Consider the following 20,896-nt stretch of genomic DNA (forward strand, 5'->3'; position numbering starts at 1 on the left):
GATTTGAGAAATGTATCAATGCAAAAGATTAGAAAACTGTAATATGAAATGACTGAGAACACATAATATGAACAGTTCATAAAGTACAACTTCACAGGTGTAAACCCAAAGAGGTCATGAAAAGAAAAGGAAGACAACATGCAGATCACTCAATGGGCTGATGCGCTCCACAAGCTCTTTGGTGACGTGAGTGTGCTATGATATTCACCAGAGACCAAGGGTGGGTCATAGATGGGTGTGGGGACGGGCCCTTTCCATCACTTTCCATGAACAGTTTCCAGAGAAAAGCACACTATATTATTGCTGTGTTTTAGGAACATCAAGGCTGTCTTTAGGTGATGATACAGTGCAAAACCTTCCTAAAACAGGGCTATTGGCGCTTGTTTCAACACTTTCTGTGCCACAATTTCAATTTTCTCATCATTGTACTCTTAATAGAGAGGTGAAACAGCAGCAATGTTTACATACTGATGTTTTGTGTGTACATGATAAACAAAGTGAAGTGCTACAGGCTGTCAAGTCAGTCCCACTCTGCAGCCAATGAGCTTCCTATCTCCCTACACTCTCTCCAGATCTTCTTTGAGGTGGCTTCTGTGCAAGTCTGAAGCACACTTGAAAGGCAGCCCAAATGCCACGCTAGATCGATTGAAGAAGTGAAAGTGGCTATGAGAAGTTCATGGAGCCAGCTCAGCAGGCTTTCCTGATCTGAGGATGAGGCAAGACACAGCGTGAGGACGCGTGTGTCGGCGACAAATCAGCTATTACACAACCTACCCATGTGCGCAATGCCTGAGTGTCTTTAATTTAAGACTTCATCAATCGAGGCAGTAAACAATGAGATCAGTCAACAACATCCTGAGACACCACGACAATGAAATCATATGGTCATCTGCAAGATAAACTTCTAAAAGTTAAAATACAAAAAAAATCTAAAACATACAAATATAAGGTAATGCATACAGTAGAAACCCTTGCCTGCATCCCTATTCAAATGTGCAGGGTAAAATGTAACGCTTCTTTAAAAAAATTACCATTGCTGAGCTAATCAGGAAGTAGACTGTTAGTTTAGTATTGTCCCTCTCTCAGCTTTGTGTTATGTTCATAGTGTTAGCCCATGCCCTGTGGATGCCTAGTCTGGGCTCTGGAGATGGAGAGGAGAGGAATGTGAGGGCCTGTGGTGCCCCTCTCCACTGTACTTTCCCCTCATCAACCGGAAGTCCTCTAGTCCACCTTCTGGTACCCTGTCCCATCAGATGCAGTGGACGATAAGCACGGAGAAGGCCGAGCCCACGGCCAGCCCCAGCGTCAGGAAGAAGGACATGGTGACCCCGGTGGCCTCGGCCAGCTCCCGCGGCACCACCTTGGGCCCGTAGATCATGGGCAGCGTGCCCAGGTAGCCGTTGGAGAGCCCCAGCAGTGTGATGAAGGCCACGGGGAAGAGGTCATGAGCGAACAGCACCTTGTGCAGGTGGTAGCGCGGCTGGTAGTTGGAGAACATGAAGAGGGGCACCAGCACCGTGCGGCTGACCACCAGAGCGGGTAGCACCCGGCTGGTGGGGCCGGGCACCTGGAGCCAGGCGGTGATCTGCCGGCCGCAGAAGTCGGCCACGTTGTAAAGGAAGAAGCTGGTGAGCGGCACGAAGTAGGTGGTGGTCCAGGGGCTGCCCGAGTCGCGCTGGACCGACTGGATGCCCGACGAGACGGCCGGGAAGACCATGATGGAGATGAAGAAGACGTAGAAGACGCTGAAGCCCAGCACCCACGTCTTGCGCAGGATGGGCTTCAGTGGGGGCACCGAGACCGAGGGGGCGGCACCGCCGCCAGCGTGCCCGTCTGCTGACCCCTCAGAGGGCCCGGCCACTCCGGCCAGAGCCATGTAGTACCTGAGAGTGGAAGTGTGTGGATGTGTGGAGAGAGAGAGAGAGAGAGAGAGAGAAAGAAAGAAAGAAAGAGAGAGAGGCAAAGAAAAGTAAGATTAGTGTTACAAACATAATCAAACTGTTTAGTCATTAGAGCGGTTTAAGAATTAACTTAATTTGTCAAAAGTAATTTATCTAGAGTGTGACCCCCTGGAATCTTTATGCCTCATCAGTGTCATGGCTTATGCAAAGGACAATTTAGTGGCAAACAAACCCCAGGAAGTTCAAAACTAAGTGCTTTTAAATGATACCACTTAACTCAATGATATGGAAGGAAGGGAGTGGAACAGAGGAACAGATGCACAACCAGATTATAATTTGTATAAATAAGGCAATAATGCTTTATTATTTAATTACCCTAACTTGCAAATTGCAAACATAACAAAATCAGATGCTTTTATAGTCCACTAGATGGCAGTACACACTCTCTTTTCTCTGCTTAAGGGCAGTAGATATATCAACATTCAGAATTTCACAAGTAATGTGAAAATAATATTGTCACATCTAGCTTTAAAAAAAGATATAGTATAGTGTAGTATTCAAATTGCTTTCTTTGATTCACAACCTTGGCACCCAAAAACATGAACACTCAACATACAACCCTTCCAACCACAAAGAACTGAGCTGACGATGGATTATCAGTTGGTTTAGAGAACACGGGAAGTGCAGAGTTGACAGGGCAGCTGTCTGGGTAAGATATGACCCAACTATCAGTCAGATAAGGAGGGGGATGTTACAGAGCAAATGTCAACCCCACTGTGATCAGACAGAAGGCAATATGCCATACTGTTACAGCATGCTTTATGGACTACTCAAATGCATGTTTGAACCTCTCAGCCCAACATCAATGGTCTGACCATTATACATTAACATACTCAGACAAAACAGACAAAATAATGATTTGTGCCATGTGGATTTGAGGAAATTCATTCTAACAGCCCTGATTCAGTCTAAACAGACTTGGTTATTGTTAAATGCTAAAGAACACTCTGAGCTTAAGCATATGAGCCCTTGCTGGCTGCTTGCCGAGTTTCGACACATCACACACTTGTCATGAAACTGCGGTGTGCTTCTCCACTCGTGCGTGAAACTCGCTGTGTTCCCTGACCTCTTGTTCCTCAATTATCTGTCTCAATCTGAGTCTTCCTACTACGATCTACTACTGGACCCCAAGTCAGAGAGAGAACTTGGCAGCATCATAGACTTACATTACAGGGAAAATCTCCAAGGTGACATTTGTAATTATATTTCACATACATACTGTACACATTTATCTATATTTTCTTTGTGGCTGCTGTAACAACATTGCACACATAGGTTATTAAAAATGTGTGTTCTGTGTGCCTCATGTACACCATCACATTGGAGCCACACCATCTCATCTGACTGTGTACTTACATGACATACTTAGTGGAGATACCAAAAAGTATACTTAAAGTATAGAAATATACTCATACTTTGAGGGTTCCTAGCATGGAGGAAGCATTGCTATTTGGGTACTGTGCACAATGCATAAGAACATAGCATGAGAGGTGACCACTTTTGCTGGCAGGACTTCCACTGGATCCCTCTGGCCACTCACCACAAGCAGACCAGTTAGAGAAGTGGTGGAACGGGTCAGTGTTTCGAGAATGAATCGTTGTCTATGCCAGCTTCAGTAGACCTACAGCAGGAGAAATGGGCTCTAACCAAACACCTGTGAGATTTGTGTGTGCCGTTTTAGGGCCTAGAACATGAATACATTTACATGGCATGTATTCATGCACCCACTACATTAGTAATGTAACATTACGCAACATGGACTGAGCATATACATCTTTAGTAGCAGTGGCACTACAAGCCACTGTGGTGGTGAACCCCCCCCCCCCCCTTAGGTATGTAGATAAAGTGTCATATTAATGTAAGGTGTTATTGTTAAAGCTGTTACAACTATACCCCTCAAAAGCCCTGTCTGGATAACTGTATTGCTGCTGAGGATTTTGTGCATAATTTGTGCACTAATCTTTTCTACACTGTTTTTAATGGTAGCTTATGTGCTACCTGTTAACAGAGTAGATGAGCCAGGTGTAATGAATGTGTAAAGTGTTGTCGTGACTTACTGTGAGTAGGCCAGCTTGGGGAGCAGCAGATACATGATGATGCACATGAGGATGAAGACGTCGGCCGTCAGGAAGTAGAACAGGGCACTGTCCGTCACGTCCCCAGCCGCCGCCAAGTCGATCACGGACGCCACTGCACTCAATGTGCCGCCCATTGCTTGTCCTGAGGGATCACACACACACACACACACACACACACACACACACACAAGGAAAGACATCATTCAAGAGGGGTTATGTCAGAAGAGACCATGGCTTCCAAAGAAAGAAATCTGAAGACCAAAAGGATTTGCTTGAAGTCAATATAAACTGCAATCTAAGTTTTGGAAAACTGACAAATTCCTTTGATTGCTTCAAGGACTGCTGTTGTAATACCCAAATACTTGGCAAGAGGGCATCAAGGAAATCACCATATTTAGACGTTGCACAAAAGGATTTGCTTGAAGTCAATATAAACTGTAATCTAAGTTTTGGAAAACTGACAAATTCCTTTGATTGCTTCAAAGACTGCTGTTGTAATACCCAAATACTTGGCAAGTCTGCATCACCATATTTAGATGCTACACAAAGTGCACAGAGTAATCGAAAACCAGTAAAGCATGACCTTGTAACAAAGTATTGTAAGGCTTCACACACTAAACCACTTCAAGGAAATTATATAAGAAATATATCAAGGTCAATATCAACACAGAACTACGCGACCACTCATAGGCCTGACTATAGTCCTGCGTCTGTGTCCCGGGCACGCGGTGCGTGACGAGAATTCCAAGGGTGGGGTTGTGTGCCTCCAACAACTGTGACCGTGCGGCAATCGCTACAATTGTGCACGGAAGAGCACACTTCCTTAAACAATCCCTCCATACATCTTTCTCAGAATTCACTTCCCCTTTTTCCTGTGGTTACAGTTCTCATGGCAAATGATACATTTAGATACATTAAATTCAACGTTTAACATTAACAAATGAAACATTTAGATAGACTGAGATGGGAGCACCCTAGGATGGAAGGATGGATGGAATGATAGATGGATGGATGGATGGATGGGCAGACAGAGACACTTCACAGAGAGAAAAGTACTGACAGTACTTTATTATATTTGTACAGTAAGGTACAGACAGTACTTTGCTGATCCCAAAGGAAACTTGCAGTGTGTGTACCTGAGATGAGGGCCTGGGAGATGCGCATGGGGAAGTGGCCGCTGATGCCGAACACGCTGCCGGAGAAGAGGTTGGAGGCTCCGCTCACCAGGGCTACACTGGCCAGTGTGCCCGCAAAGAACTGATGCTGGCAGCCCGACACGTCCACCTTCACCAGCACCGTGGTCACCACAAACACCACCAGGATCACACACAGGGACGAGAGGATACGCACCTGCGACGACAGTCTACACAAGAGCACACACACACACACACACAGGCACGCGCACACATACACAAGAAAGGTTTCAAGGCGTGTCATTACTGCTAGCTCTCTAAATCTGAGAAGGCTGTGTATATTTCAAATGTCTTGGGCATAAACACAGCGGTATGTTTGTTAGGTCACAGACAAAAGCTGTTCTACAGTTGTTGTGCTGTTTTCCACTGAGGAGGTTTGTGTGATCCGACAGTCTTCGGACCAAATTTGATTTGTTTCTACGGCACGGAAAAATGTGTCAGACAGGATGCTATTTATCCTTCCACCTCCCTGACACATCAGCCAATTAAGACTGAAAGAGGACCTTTTGTTCTCGCAGGAGGGGGGGCTTAGTTTCATCAGCCTTGCCATCGCACCATTTTAAGTGCAAACCTTTACAGAGAACCTTTTATAGGCTTTGCTTGTAGAAACTGAGGGTTATTTCTGGGAGGCAATCTGATTGGTGGAAAGATGAGGTGGCACCTGAAGTGTTGTCCGCAATAGCCTTGCCTCTTTTTGGAAATGTAGGCAAACATCTTACTAAACAGAGGATGCTCGAGGTCTTTATACACTTTTCTTATAAAGGTAAGAGCTCCAAATTCCCACATCAATTTGTTTAGACCACATTACATCACTGTGCTTTCACACCACCATATTTGTGACCGCTGGTCACACCCCACACCATTTACTTCCTACGGTCACAGCTCTGTTACATGAGCAGAGCCAATAGGAGAATTACACGAGCAGATTGTACATTATGCCCAGGATATGTTGAGAAACCCCGGATTACAGTTTTACCACCACTTAAATAACACAATTGAATTTCTTACATGTCCTGTGATCAAATGTCTCCCGGTGCCCTAGTTTTGCGTTATTCACCCATCCGGCGATGGTGTACTGGCATCAGTATTCTTATAAGCCTTCAGGCTATCCCCACAATATGGGGAAGGATTGAGAATAACAGAGATATATTGTAGATGTCAGGGCAAAGTAAGCTGTGGCAGCAGGTGAGGGCCAAAATAAAGTTGGGGTAACAAAAAAACAAAAAACAAAGGGACAAAATAAAGTTGGGGTAATAAATAAGGATCACAAGCAATATGCCTTTTTTAAGATATTACAGTCTCTCTTTCTGCCTCTCTCTCTCTCTCCCTCTCTCTAATGCACTGTGTTCACTGCCATACTCTATGAGATTGGTCACAAATATGGCGGCATAGTTGGCATATGTATGAGGGACGATGGCTTCCCTTCTCTACAACAGGCACTGCCTCTGCTCTGACCATGTGATTCATAGGGGAATTGTGTAACTTTTGGGCTTCCTCAGTGTCCGTACTCTGTCAGCACATGAACAGGGGACCATGCTGCAGTGCTGACAGTGCTGTCTGAGGGCATATGACACCTCGGAGAGGAGATCAGCACAAGCCTCAAATAAATACCTCAGTGTGCGTGACCAAGTGTGACAATGTGCTCACGTGTGTGTGTGTGTGTGTGTGTGTGTGTGTGTGTGTGTATTATTCATTATTATTCATATCTCTGCAACACAACTGATGTTTACCTGTTCACGAGGAGGTAGTTGAGCACTAAACACAGGACAGAGGGAATTGTGGAGGCGATGGCTAAGTAGCTCTCAAAGTAGTCCTGCCGAGGCAACACACACAACATACATTTCATGAACACCTGCAGAAGCGTGAACAGACTCTTTATGTCACTATAGCATTGAGAGCTGAGCCACTGAAACATTATATGGCTATGACTTGAGCGCAGAGTGAAAATGAAACATTACAAAAAAGGTAGTCTGGTGTTTTTGTGAGAGTGATCCATCGTAACAATGTAAGTAAAACACAAATTATTTCAAATGTGCGAGCTCTCACCATAAAAAATGTATATATGATATGCAGAACACTGGCCACTTCAGCAAATCTGTCACCATGAGCATTTAAATACAAACACACAGATGTGCAGATGTGTAAAAGTATTTTTAATAGCAAGCATGGGATTGATGAATATCTTTTATTTGTTATGCAAAAACATGAAAACATTTGCTGCAACCCCACTGATTTCACAGCATATTTCTGAATCAACTACAAAGTGGTATCCTGAGAACCTTTCACTAGGTCTACTAAGGTTTCCCACAACTCATGTTAGCGGGCACACCTCAGTCTCCTAGGTCACCGAAACCCAACAGTCTAAGTGCACTAGTGTTTTGTGTGCCGAAATGTACCTCGCAGAATCCTGATCCAATTAGCAGAAAAACAGAAATGTTTCAGGAGCAAGCCTGAGAACATTATTAGATCAGAGAGAGAGAGAGAGAGAGAGAGAGAGAGAGAGAGAGAGAGAGAGAGAGAGAGAGAGAGAGAAAGAGACTAAGTGAGACTGCTAAATACAGAAGTGGAGCTCTCTGCATCATCTTTCTGGCTAAAATCAAATCATATCACTATCCGAACTGTGTATGACCTGTCTAAAACGGAACAGCTTATGTACATGTGCGGTAGCCCGTCTGCGTGAAAAGCTAATTAACTAAAACATCTGTATCTCTCCATCTGAACCGAGTCTCCAGCCTCTCTTCCCAGAGCTCCAGCTCCAGGATTTTAACCATTTAATTGTGTTGTCATGGCTCCATGAAAGAACACTCAGTTCTCAATACAGTCACGAGACAATCCAGGATTCCAGGTCTCTCTATATCTCCCTCCTCCCCTCTCTTTCTGCAAGTCCTTCTATCTGTTTGCTTTTCATTTTCACAACCAGAAATGTGACAGCCTACGGGGAATCCTCATAAGAACATCTACATAAAAACAGGTACATCAGGATCAGTATCAAACACACACACACAAACAAACACACATACACACACACTTAGCGCACTTACACTGAGGTCTGAGTGCGGTGGCTCCCCGTGGCCATCCGTGCGCGAGTTGTTGCTGAGCTTGAACAGCCAGTATTGCTTGGCCGTGATGAAGAAGTTCCACGGCAGCAGCGAGCCGATGCCCATCACGAAGAAGATGATGTACACCAAATAGTGGGTGTCTTCGGGGCTGTGCCGGGTGGCCAGCGGCCCCGTCGTGGCGGGAAGCAGTGGGGCCTGGTCGCCCCCGGGGCCCTGGGCTCGGTCCTCATCGTCGTCGGACATGGAGGAATGTGGCACGGCCACGTAGGCTGAGTTTAGACTGGCCTGTGGCGGCTCAACGCCGTTCATGTCTCACGGGGCGTGAGGAGAAAGGGGACATGGGGTGGGGTGGGGTGGAGGGTTGGAGGAAAGATTGGGGGAGGAGAGGAGGGGAGGAGAGAAGAAGGGATGAGGAGAAAGATGAGAGACAGGAGGAGTTTGATAGATTAGGGGTGAATGAGGAAAGGCAGAAAATAAAGAGAGAGGAGAAATGGTAACAGAGGAGGTGTTTAGAACACAGGGGCCCTGAAAACACAAGGAAGAAAAAGAATGGCTGAAGTAAGACAGTGGGACAACAGAACAAAAACACACATCACATTGGTACAGTATGCCGTTCCAAGAACAGCAGCAACGTTCAATTACCTTTGCTTGTTGTTCTTAAGATGTGTGCGTAGCTCATCTGAGAAACATGGTCCCTGAGAATGCAGTTTGTTACAGTGGAGATGAGTCTGCCATGGGGTCTGTGAAGACACAAGACTATGAGATAAGCACCTGACCTTGAAACATGCTTTTCCGCTCTTTGCTATGCTTCCTCACATGGGCCCCCACTCACGAGACACACACAAACAGACTCACAAATACCTCCTGACCTATGTCACCCAGCTCATTTCTGTGTGTTCACATGAAGATGCTATGTGCGTTCTTGGAATTGAGAGAAAGTGGAATAGAACATTATGTCCAATATTCCAATATATGGTTTAATGTTCTGCATTAGGTCCAATATTCCAATATGTGGTTTAATGTTCTGCATTTCTCATTAGTGGGTCACTTTGATACTAAAAGTATGATTCTATGTAATGACTGTGATATCTGTACTGTCCCTGTGTATATCTGTGTATGACTGTGTTTAGAGATAAGCAGGAATATTATGACTTTGCAGTGTTTCACTGTTCTGCATGGCTGCGTCAGTAGCTATCTGCTCCGGATTGCCAGGCTGCCACTAATCAGGGTCTGATTCAGTGTAGTCCACGTGAGATGGGATGACCAACGCCATCTCCCGTCAGTCTGGAAGGATACTTAAACTCTAACTATTTCCTTGTCTAGTTAGAGCAGCTGATGGATCTTTAGGTGAAGTCATGCTGTCTCTCCCTTGATGCGCATCATTGTAAATAAACTCTGTTCCTGATTTTTCATACTATTGGTCTGACTGGGTCTCTATTAAATCTATGGTATCAAAATTACCATCAGAATATACCACATGACCCATGCCTAAGCTGTGGCAAATCAGCATCACATTCACACTACAACGACAGGAGGACATGAGGACATTTTACATTAAAAATATGAGACGAAATAATAGAAGGAATGGATTAAAAATGCTAAAGAGAGAGAATTAGTTATGGAAAGGGTGAAAGAATAAGCATAAAGAAACACTATTGTGACAAAAAGGCCATTCAGCATCAGCATTTGGTTAAGGACCAAAACAAGACAACACAACAGTAACATTTCATCAAAATGGGCCATTCAGCAATCTAGGCCTATGTTGAATGGATGCAGAAAGTTGTGACATTCAACCTGAAGATGAATTGCAACCTCATAACAAACAGATGTCCTAGATATTCTGTGACATTATAAGTGATTTGTAATCAATCACTCCAAATACAAGAGAGAAAAAGCATGAGCATGATTTACCATTCCCCCACCTTACTGGCAGCTTATATCAAAATAAATGGCCTATTGATTTTCACACATTATGTCCATTTCCTCATCAAATAACAAAGTAGGCTAGTAGTGAAGTAAATAGGCTACACGGCACGCAGGTATGGCACAAGCAAAACTGATGACCTTGGATGACTGCATGTGACTCAGAAATGCCTACATCGAAGACCTCAAGTTAGTAGGCTACCATCTGTTTTCAGTTCTGCGCACGTCAGCGAGTGAGAGAATTGCTGGTCGTGCACACGCATGCATGGAAGAAGCCGACTACATAAGTGATTGCAACAATGTGGTGGTAGATCCTTCCAATAGTCTCAGTATGTGCCAGTAGCCTATCACCTCTGTAGGCAACAATGTAACGATAGCTAAACGTCTATAGAGGAACTGTCACTTTAAACATCGAACACATCGCAGACAGTAGGCTACCCATAGCACGACGAAGATAGGCTACCATAATGTCAACAACCTTTGGCATCTTTAACGGAATAGCATATGGAGAACACACTCGTTTACCCCTTTCTAATTTCACACGATGCTCTCATATAAAGGTTTTCTTATACTGATGTGTTGATTAATAAACATGAACTTCCAACAAAGTGACTAGCAGCTTACTCTGCAGCCCCAAGAAAGAAAGAGTTAGACAACTGATACGAACCTTTGTTATCATGAACAGACTATCACAGCCCCCATGGTAAGTGTAAGTAAGCGGTGTTCTAACTGCGAGAGGTCAACATGTTCTTTATCTCTTCCAGCTAGGCTACATAACCAAACAAACAAGACGCAGTTTTCGAGTCAACAGTAACAAACAGCAAACCGCTTCACTCCACTCGCATAGACAGTAAACTCCGCCTCCCGTTTGTATAAATTTTGAAAGCTCTGTTCCGCATTCCGTGTTGCACCAGCAAGGCCAAAGTAATCTATCCCACATCTACTTGTATCAGACATTGGTAAAGGATTGAATTGCGTAGAGCAGTAGACCTGTTTCAAAACAATAATGCAATTGCTTAAACTCAAAATTTGTAAATTCTACTTTCAACTAGATGTACCGCATAGCGGTACAAAATATGACCGCTGCTCAGTCCTGTAGAGCCGTTCCGCGAAAATAAATCACACTTCAATTTGCCTCCATATTTTACTCCATCCCCCACTCTTGAAACTTTTGTGTATGCTTGTTTGGCATGCCTGAGTGTGTGTGTGCGGCTGCACAGAAAGTAGCCTACTGGTGTTGAAAAGTTGAATAGATTGTAGAATAGCCAAAGAAGATGTAGCATTGTTATAAAACCTTTAAAATCTCTAAACATTCACAAGTAGGGCAGTTCATCACAGTTCATCCATTGCAACTGATTGATGAAAGGTCATTTACACCTGTAGGCTACATTGTATTTGGGAAAAGCAAAAGGTATCAGCATAATGTTATTTATGTATTTATTTGTTTGTTTGTTTGTTTGTTTGTTTATGAACAAAAACATCTCTCAGTTCCATGCCGTTTTCAACAGCTATCAAAAACAAAGGTCATTTTTTGATGGATGGATTTTTTGTGAATGTTTCTTCTTCTACATAAGATTTTAGTCATCTTTAGTTCATGTAATACTTCATTGTCAATGCAATGCAATGCAAAGTAACAGTAGTCTGAAACGTTATTGTTAATGCACAAATTAAGTAACAGTAGTCTGAAACGAAATGCTGTTTTACATGTAACCAGTGGTGCAAATAACTGACATGTCCAAATGGGCCTTGATGAAATGCGTCGCTAGACTGTTCATACACATTTTAACGGGCCAAAGTTGAAGAACTGTTGTCCGTTATTGTTCGTGCAAATATAGGCTGATTCATGTTCCCTTGCATTGTGTAACTGAGGTCCATGGCTAGTCTGGCTTTCACCAGACCAAGCTCAATCTTTTAAGAAATCAAAAAATAAATAGCGGGCAGATCAGGCTGGGTTCACCCAGCGTAGTCCATGGCACCCGATATTGTTTAATTTTCCGATTTAGATATCCACGCTCTGGCTATTCTAAATGCAAAAATGCATCAGGGAGTTATGACAAAACTGTAACTAACAAACTAGATCCTAATAGAAAGCTGTTAGCTTCCCTAAGCTACAGGTAGGCTTATAAGGTAGGCCTATTTACAACATAAATTGTCAATAGGCTATGCTGGCGACACAAATAAAATCTCCTTTGGAAACCAATGGCTTACGCCTTACAGTATCAAGCGGACTTAAACTGCCATATTGTGGCGAAAAGTTGTAATAAAATTCATGCAGCTCCATGAGTTAAGGAAAGGGCGAATGAAGTAGCCACTTCTAAATGGGACCCACTACACAGTAGCTTAAGGTATGTTGCTAAAGCAACCATAATGAAATGAAGGTGTCATTGTTTGGATACTTCACACACACGTGCTTTTTAATTTCACAGACTACAACTACCAAGCTGGAATCAAAGCACGTCGATTCCCCTCTCACACACCCTGCACGCACTTAAAACGAAATAAACATGCGTCTTAGTCTCACGCATGTATCAGGCAAAACTGTATCAGTAACGTTGGTAAATCTTCCATTGCACAGAATGATTTTTGTAGCACGTGCAACAAATGACAGTCGAAAGATACAATTACAGTGCTGCTATCAATTTGCTTGGTATATCCGCATTTCTAGTTTTCTACAAATGCAATCAATCAAATTGGCCTCCATCACTCAACCAACGCTAACGGTAACATTACCTAGGTCCTTATTGATATTATAAGATTAACGTACCTGCAGTAAAAACCAAGCATGTCTGATAAACATCCTCAGATTTATGTCGGCTTCAAGGAGAAATGGGAATTACATTTCATGTGAACATCGTCCTATCCTTATTAGACGTTCTCTGCGGTAAATTACAGTCCTTGTAGAAAGCATCCATTGTTTTTTTCAACCCACTTTTAACTTCCAACAAAATTACGTCTCACTGCAACGATGCGCCATCTAGTGGACAAACGACTACTTATCGCCAATACTGGAAATGCAGCCATGATGATGGTGATGAATATTTATTATGGCTTTCTTTTAATCCTACTGAATTTGTAATTATGTATCGGCCGTTCTAATACCGATAGTATGTGGGTGCCTGTGTGTGTGTGCATGTATATGTGTGTGCACCGCCATCTACAGGCCAATGAGTGTACAGTCACTAAATGTACACATAACCTAATTTTTTTAGACCCCCCCATGGATGAAATTCTACGAAACTTGGCATACCCCCAGAGAATGCCAGGTCAATCATACACATACAATTTGGTGCAGTTCTGAACATCTTAACTGAAGATAGGGGCGATTAAAGCAGAATAATATTGCATTTTCATTTTTTACCGGGGGGGTGCAAATCACAAATGAGTGATTATGGGCCAGGTTGATGTGGGCCCTTGAGACCAACATACCATAAAAGATTCTTCATCCTCAGTGCCACGGTTCAGGTAGTTATTTAGGAAAAACTGCTTTTTTTGCGGTTCGGGGGGCCCAGCACGGGGGTGGAGTGGCCCCCGGGGACGAAACAAAATGTTTCCGTAAAAGTCTAGTGGGGCTACATACCCACCAAATTTCATGTGCCCCGGTGGTTCGGTGTCCCGGGTATCGTTGACCAAAAATTCAGGAAGTAGATGACAGGGGAAAAAAAAAAGCGGCGGTCATAATAAATGAAGACCATTAACTCTTTGACTGCTACTATTTTAATGAACGAATGTGTGATGCTATGTGTTTCAGACATCCCAACCTGCAAAAAGTCATTTCAGGAAGGTATCACAAAGCCCCCCCCCACCCCCACCCACCCAAAAAAAAAAACTTTAGCCTACTTAAATACAGATTAATATGTTCAATAATATCTAGTCAGTACACCAAATAAGGAAGGCCTAGATAGAAATTGTAATTGAAATTGAAAATAAAATATGTAGATTTTGATAGTTTGGTCTTTTCACCTTGGCAACTAGCCATCTACTGTAGTAGGCTATAGGCCTGAATAATATGCACATGAATTGACACTTGTTAAACTCACCTCAACATGTCTTTTGCAATCAAACCGCCATGGGCAATGCTAAAGTCACTGTTAAACAGTGCAGCGTGCAAGACGGGCTATCATTATCTTTTACTCTTGGACAAGGGTAGCCTACACTTTGGATCTTAAATTTTCCCTTTTTTTGAGCCACTGACTCTGCCATGACGCTCCTGTTATACACTGAACTGATTAATTAAGTTCGGGAGAAAAGAGATAAAAGCCTAGCCTGATGAGCCAGCCACATTAAAATGTAGGGTCTGGGCACTCACCTTTCGCGGTGCTCAGTCCGAGGGGCGGGATAATCAGTTGTCTTTCAAATTCCCTCTGCACGCAATAGGACAGCGGCAGCGCTATGAGTCCCATGCGTTTCCCACCAGCGGAGCTAGTTGGCTAGTTCACGTTTGCCAACTTAATAAAAGCTTAACTCATGTCACACTGTTCGCCAACAGCAACATCCATCTTATTTGTTTTCAAGTAGCAGGGAATTCAAGCCAAACCGTTGCAACTCTGCCATCAATCATTATGTTAAGCCCACCTAACGACTCTATACACGATTTCATTGGCCTGATTGAGTTTCGATTTCTGGAGCTCAGAAGCCAACGGAGAGTTGCTAGACTAGCTCTGTAATTTGCTGCCGCTAGGGGCGCGTCTAGATTTCTAGGCTATTGCAAGTTAGCTCTGGGGTAGCACAAATCTAAGTGTGCCGCCTTCACTTACCAGAGATCACAGTATCCACTCAATGCAGAGGACAAAAGTGTGTTCAGGAAAACGTCTGCATTTCAGACTTTTTCATCCCCACGAGACTTTCAACACACTTCCCATCCAGTGTGGAAATGGTAAGGGTGGTTGGTGCGGGTACTGTGCGAGACTTTGTGAACTGCATCACCTTAGTTTTTCCAGCATTTAATACCAGTCTAAGTTCAATGAAGGTGGCCTGTAATAAATTAAAAGACTGCTCTAACGATTGATAAGCTTGAGTAAGGGTGGGGGCGGAACAATATAGAACTGTGTCGTCTGCATAGAGGTGTATTTTGCTATCATCTGCAACAGAGGCGATGGTGTTTATATAGATGGTAAATAGGACCGGACCAAGGATAGACCATTGAGGGACACCTCGCCGGACCCCCAGAGGAGCAGAACTATGCCCATCGACAACTACAGTTTGAGTTCTGTTGGCAAGATAGTTTTCGAACCACTCAACTTTCTCAAAACACATCCGAATGACATGATTTTGATGTCAACTCAACGTATGTACTCCCAATCATCTGTAAATTGATCTAAAGTGCATTTTACTCCGGATAATTCCTTTAAATTAAACTCCCTCCTGGCAGACAAAGAAAGACATGATTATTTTCTGCCGAATTGTTTATTTATATGCAAGTTTTCGATTGGGTTCAAACCAATTCACCTTCCAATGGAATGACCTGTCCTAGGTCAATTGTAATTGATTCAAATGTTAGCCTACAGCACACATGCCTACTTTTGAAATGATAATTGCTTATTTGTGTATTTGAGCATCTGTGATCATTTGTTCATTTGATCATCTGTGTCAGGTGAGGCACCCACTGCTACTGCCACTGTGGGTGTGTGGTGGCATTTGGGGAGACTGCCCCTGCTGTGCCATGGAGTTTGCAGGCACACTCGTACAGCCTACTGCTATTCTGAGGGTTTCAGAATTCTCCTAAACACAGGGTCACTACAACATTTAGTAGGCCTAATCAAAGTCCTTTTAGGCAACTCCCTCCACTCGGCGGCCATTTGACACATCCATTTCGGCAGAAATGCGCGTGCGCAAGGCTTCATGACACCAATCTTGCTCCAGCGGCGAGATCACAACACATGATTGGCACGATGTCTTCACAACACACCATATGATTGGCTCAATGTATTCACATCACACCACATGATTGGCTCAACGTATTCACATGTTGACATTTTGCCGAGGAAGGGGTGGGATATGTGTAGACAAAGGCCATATTGGCGTGACAAACTAGCCCCATGCATTTCTATGGAGTATTTTTTGAGTGCTGTGTCTCCACATTAGAAAGTCTCTGGCCTAATCCACGTCAAAGAAGAGAAGTTAAAAGTTGATTTGATTTATTTGTTAAAAAAGAACAAAACATATATTTTGATATGATTACACACAGTGTGGTTACATGTGCAGAACAATCGGAGTAAAGCACCAATCGGAGTATTATCAGAATTTGCAATAGGCCTAGGCCTACTCCAATTGAAAATGGATGAAAATGAAAAAACAATAAAAATCTTGTGTTTCACAACAATGTAAAGTCCTTTTTGAACATAATTTTGTATTTTGTAGTTTATATTTCATCAGCTTAAGTCAGTGAGAGAAAGTGACTCTCAAGAATATTATTAATTAATTTTCCATTTGGGGAAACAAGGTAAGTATAAAGTATAAAAATATACTTTGGCAACAGTCTTATCCATCGCTTGGGCTCTCTCCCTCTCTGTCTTCTCTTCTCACTTCGGGGGCCGGAGGTGCGTTCACAGTGATCACAGGCTGGAACAGAGCAAACACAGAAGCCACTGAAGCTGATAAAAAAAAATTAAGATATATCACTTAATTGAAAACGGTTGTAAAATGGTTGTCAGACTTATAGGCCGATAGGCCTAACTGAAGCAACGGCAACAAAGGGACTACAGATAGGCCTAACTGAAGCAACGGCAACAAAGGGACTCCTTTGTAAGGCCCTTTCATAACGCACCTTCCTCAAGACATCTCCATAGGACAAAAGACACGTAATCAATAAATGATGTTTTCTAAACAAAGTTCGGGAGGAGCCCATAGTGGTTGATTGACAGCCATCACTCACCCTATTTCCAGTCGTAGAGTATAAAACCCTCCTTACTGCCCTTTAGGTCACGCTGGAGTTGCAAAGCCTCCCACCTCCCCTGCTCCTCCATATGGGGTGTTAGCAGACATCACTCCAGTTACCAGTTCAAACTTGCTATTCTCTACACTCTACACAAGCAATCCAATGGGCGAACTAGTGAAAGACACGTCATCAACACCGGAGACAGCACTGCAAACATGTCACCTCAACCATCTGTACCAAGAGTGTAGTGGAGGCTAAAAGCAAGTAGCCTAAACACAGTTTATCTATCCATTTCAGAAATAGTTATTTATCTCTTATAGAGTTTATCCACCTCCCAAAAGAGTTTATTCACCAATTGCAACTTTTAACCCCCAAAAAATCCCACTGTATTATCCACATTCACAATATGTACACTCATGACACTGGAACCATGTAATACCCCTGGTATTGTTATAAACATTGAACAATAACCTCCACCATCATCAAACATTTAAATGCCTTTTTAAAAACATTCGATACCACATGGCACAGCCTACCTTACCATGATCACAGAATTCATAGTTTACCCACCTCTTATTTTACCACTACACCCCTGACCAGTACTGATCCTGAAATCCAAAAGTTCTTCAGCTATACTTGGGCCCAGTTGATGGTGGCTCTAAGTGTTATGTTTTGATAACTTCCCTTTGGGAACACCTGTTTACAGCAGTTGTTATCAAGTGAGTTATGTGAGGTAGCCCCATAGGTCAGCGTGTTTGTGTATAAGGACTCACCATAAAACTGGCTGGAGAACAGCACTGGATGACTTTGCAGCAGTAGGCCGCCAGGGTGATAGAGATGCCGAGAATTGTGGCCATGACCACTTTGGTCCCAGCGGAATAATGGTCCTCAACTTGCTGTCAGAGTGGAACAAAAAAAAAGAGAATAAATGAATGGTTTAACTAATTAAAGGTTTTACTTTCTGCAAACGTTAAACATTCTTTTCCCCCTCACTACAGTTTTGCGTTTCCTTGGAATATCTTTGAGCATTTTCAATTATTTTTTATAGGCAACATATGCAGCATTATTTAATGTGAAGTAGATGAACTGTTAATTCTGTGATGGTCAATTGAAAAATGACTGAAATAGGCCAGTTTAATGATGACACAAGTAGGCCTACATTTTCTCAAAGGGTTGGCTACATTTTTGTCAGTGGTTGAAGAATGTTGGGCAACAGCAGTCCTGCAAACATGCTGACAGCTGAACTGGAAACTGAATATGAAGTAGCCTAAATATTGTTTTAAATATATATATATATATATATATATATATATATATATATATATATATATTTCCAGATGTGAGTCCATTAATCTTTGTAGGATAAGCTCTCTCTAAACACAAGCATTTATTTTGCTCACCAACAACATTGTACATGCTTCGTAGACAGTTCCGTTAACCTCATCATATGTCCAATAACGGCAATTATCATGATAGTGCATGTCTGCTAACATGCCAAGCATACACAGGAGGGTGACTCCACAGGTTATGCTGGTGAAAACCTGGAGTCCCAAACAGGCCCTAAGCTGGATAGAAATAAGAGCGAAAATAACCATTATGTACACTCTTACTTATTGCAGTGAGCTATGCATGCACTATGAAACACGATGTACCCAAATTTACCTTAAATTACCCCTGAAAACATACCAAAACCATTTCATTTATATAAGGTGGCCTTTTACATTGAAATGCCTTTTTAAGATGTGAGTGTGAACCCCCTTATAGAGGTAATTAAGGACAATTTTATTTTATTTTAAGGTGTTGGTTCAGGGATTCAGTAGGTTTTTCTTTTTAATCAACCTTAATCTAGGCACATTTAAAAACTATGTTTAATTATAGAAGGGGTTCAAGGTCAAAAGTAAGGCATTTATAAGGGCTGAGATTAAGGGGTTTTGTTTTCTAGTGATGCTATGCGAATAGGGTCCGCCAAAACTTACTGTGTGTAGGGAAAGATTCTGTGCTGCAATGGCCACACTTCCAGCAATAATAGGCTACAAGGAGAAATTGTGTTACTGTTCAGTCTTATTTTATAAATCATATTCTAATGCTACAGGCAAGCTTATGTCATCCCACATAAACTTACAAAAATTCCATTTATGATTTCCATAGTACTCCACCCGAGTGACCCATTGTGGAGACCGGCGTTCACCAGGAAGAATGCGAGTACAATCTGAGTGCACTGGACAGAGACGCGCGCTTTGATTAAGCCTCAATGGGAATTATATGACTTAGTAATTTTACAACCTAAGGCATTTGTGCTTAGTAGCTATTCTACACACATTAACTGAAACTACACACCCCAAGTGCTTTGGGTTCTGACTCCAGATATTTATTTTTTCGGTTCGGGTCCTTTTGAAATGTCACTTGAACTAGCGGTCCTGCGTTGCTTGAAGCTGAAGATGAATTTGGGTTCGACTCTGCAACGCGCGCCGTGCCGGTTCCATGTAGTAAGAAACAAATGGAATCATTGTCAAATAAAACATGGAAATCCTAGATCTGTGTTAATCTGATTGAAACTGATAGCCTACATTTATTTATTTATTTAGTGATTTCGTAACAGAGAAAATAACTTGCAACCAGGCTGAGGCTACCACAACACATAGTCCACGCATGCTATTGTCACAACACTAAATCGCGTTTGTCATACATTTAGCCTTACTCATGCACATTAAAATGTAATCTTAATGTTACTAATGTTAGCTTTCTAAGAATAAACACGATTTTACCCTCCATCTCGCGTTTGTTGATGTAGTTGCCTTCCTATTCCCGAAAACAACGCCCCTTTTTAACCCTAAATGTCCCCCAAGAACTGAGCTCCTCCCAGCACCTATCTGCACACTGTAGCCAGGGGTACTCAAGAATGAAAGTTTTCAGCATCCACCAGTATCCACTTGTTCATTCAGACAAAGTTATAACAGTTATAAAACTGTTATATTTTTTAAGTTAAGGTTTGGTTAGGTCCCTTGCCATTTATTATGACCGCCGCTAGCGAAGCTAGCGAACCGGTCATATACGGATTGTCAAAGTTTTTTATTTATTTTTGTTATCTACTTCCTGAATTTTTGGTCAACGATACCCGGGACACCGAAACACCGGGGCACATGAAATTTGGTGGGTATGTAGCCCCCCTAGACTTTTACAGAAAAAATTTGTTTGGTGCCCGGGGGCCACTCCCCCCCCCCCCACGCTGGGCCCCCCGAAACCCCAAAAAATCAGTTTTTCCTAAATAACTACCTGAACCGTGGCACCGAGGATGAAGAAATGTTTATGGTATGTTGGTCCACATCAACCTAGCCCATAATCACTCATTTGTGATTTGCACCCCCCCCCCGGTAAAAAATTAAAATGCAATATCATTCTGCTTTAATCGCCCCTCTCTTCAGTTAAGATGTTCAGAACTGCACCAAATTGTATGTGTATGATTAACCTGACATTCTCTGGGGGTATGCCAAGTTTCGTAGAATTTCATCCATGGGGGGGTCTAAAAAAATGAAGTTATGTGTACATTTAGTGACTGTACACTCATTGGCCTGTAGATGGTGGTGAACACACAGACACACGCACACACACACAGGCACGCACATACTATCGGTATCGCAATTAGAACGGCCGATACATAATTACAAATTCAGTAGGATTAAAGGAAAAACAAATATTCATCATCATTTGGCAGCATTTCCAGTATTGGCGTTACGTAGTCGTTTGTCCACCAGATGGAGACGTAATTTTGTTGGAAGTTAATCTAAAGTGGGTTGGAAAGAAGCTTCAG

At 42.7% G+C, this 20,896-nt stretch overlaps 2 protein-coding genes across 3 annotated transcripts; both read right to left on the bottom strand.

Moving 5' to 3' along the window:
* Positions 1 to 779: 779 nt before the first annotated feature.
* slc29a3 (solute carrier family 29 member 3) lies at positions 780 to 11,045 on the bottom strand. The gene is made up of 7 exons (XM_076285837.1): positions 10,882 to 11,045; positions 8,934 to 9,031; positions 8,274 to 8,816; positions 6,963 to 7,045; positions 5,176 to 5,402; positions 4,019 to 4,181; positions 780 to 1,883 (listed from the first exon to the last, which is right to left on the bottom strand). The coding sequence occupies exons 3-7, from the start codon at positions 8,598 to 8,600 to the stop codon at positions 1,250 to 1,252; spliced, it is 1,434 nt and encodes a 477-aa protein (XP_076141952.1). The 5' UTR covers positions 8,601 to 8,816; positions 8,934 to 9,031; positions 10,882 to 11,045; the 3' UTR covers positions 780 to 1,249.
* A 5,286-nt stretch (positions 11,046 to 16,331) lies between these two features.
* Positions 16,332 to 19,934, bottom strand: LOC143123799 (uncharacterized). Of its 2 annotated transcripts, XM_076285078.1 has the most exons (7): positions 19,854 to 19,934; positions 19,426 to 19,544; positions 19,211 to 19,306; positions 19,065 to 19,118; positions 18,489 to 18,653; positions 17,862 to 17,984; positions 16,332 to 16,772 (listed from the first exon to the last, which is right to left on the bottom strand). In XM_076285078.1, the coding sequence occupies exons 1-7, from the start codon at positions 19,858 to 19,860 to the stop codon at positions 16,692 to 16,694; spliced, it is 645 nt and encodes a 214-aa protein (XP_076141193.1). In that variant the 5' UTR covers positions 19,861 to 19,934; the 3' UTR covers positions 16,332 to 16,691. The 2 variants fall into 2 exon arrangements, with proteins under 2 accessions (XP_076141193.1, XP_076141194.1); XM_076285079.1 differs by lacking the exon at positions 18,489 to 18,653.
* Between the last annotated feature and the right edge of the window lie 962 nt (positions 19,935 to 20,896).

This window comes from Alosa pseudoharengus, unplaced genomic scaffold (assembly GCF_046254945.1).
Source record: "Alosa pseudoharengus isolate Yale_2024_CS ecotype anadromous, Long Island Sound unplaced genomic scaffold, YU_APseudo_1.1 YU_APseudo_1.1_scf_15, whole genome shotgun sequence".
Taxonomy (NCBI): Eukaryota; Metazoa; Chordata; class Actinopteri; order Clupeiformes; family Clupeidae; genus Alosa; species Alosa pseudoharengus.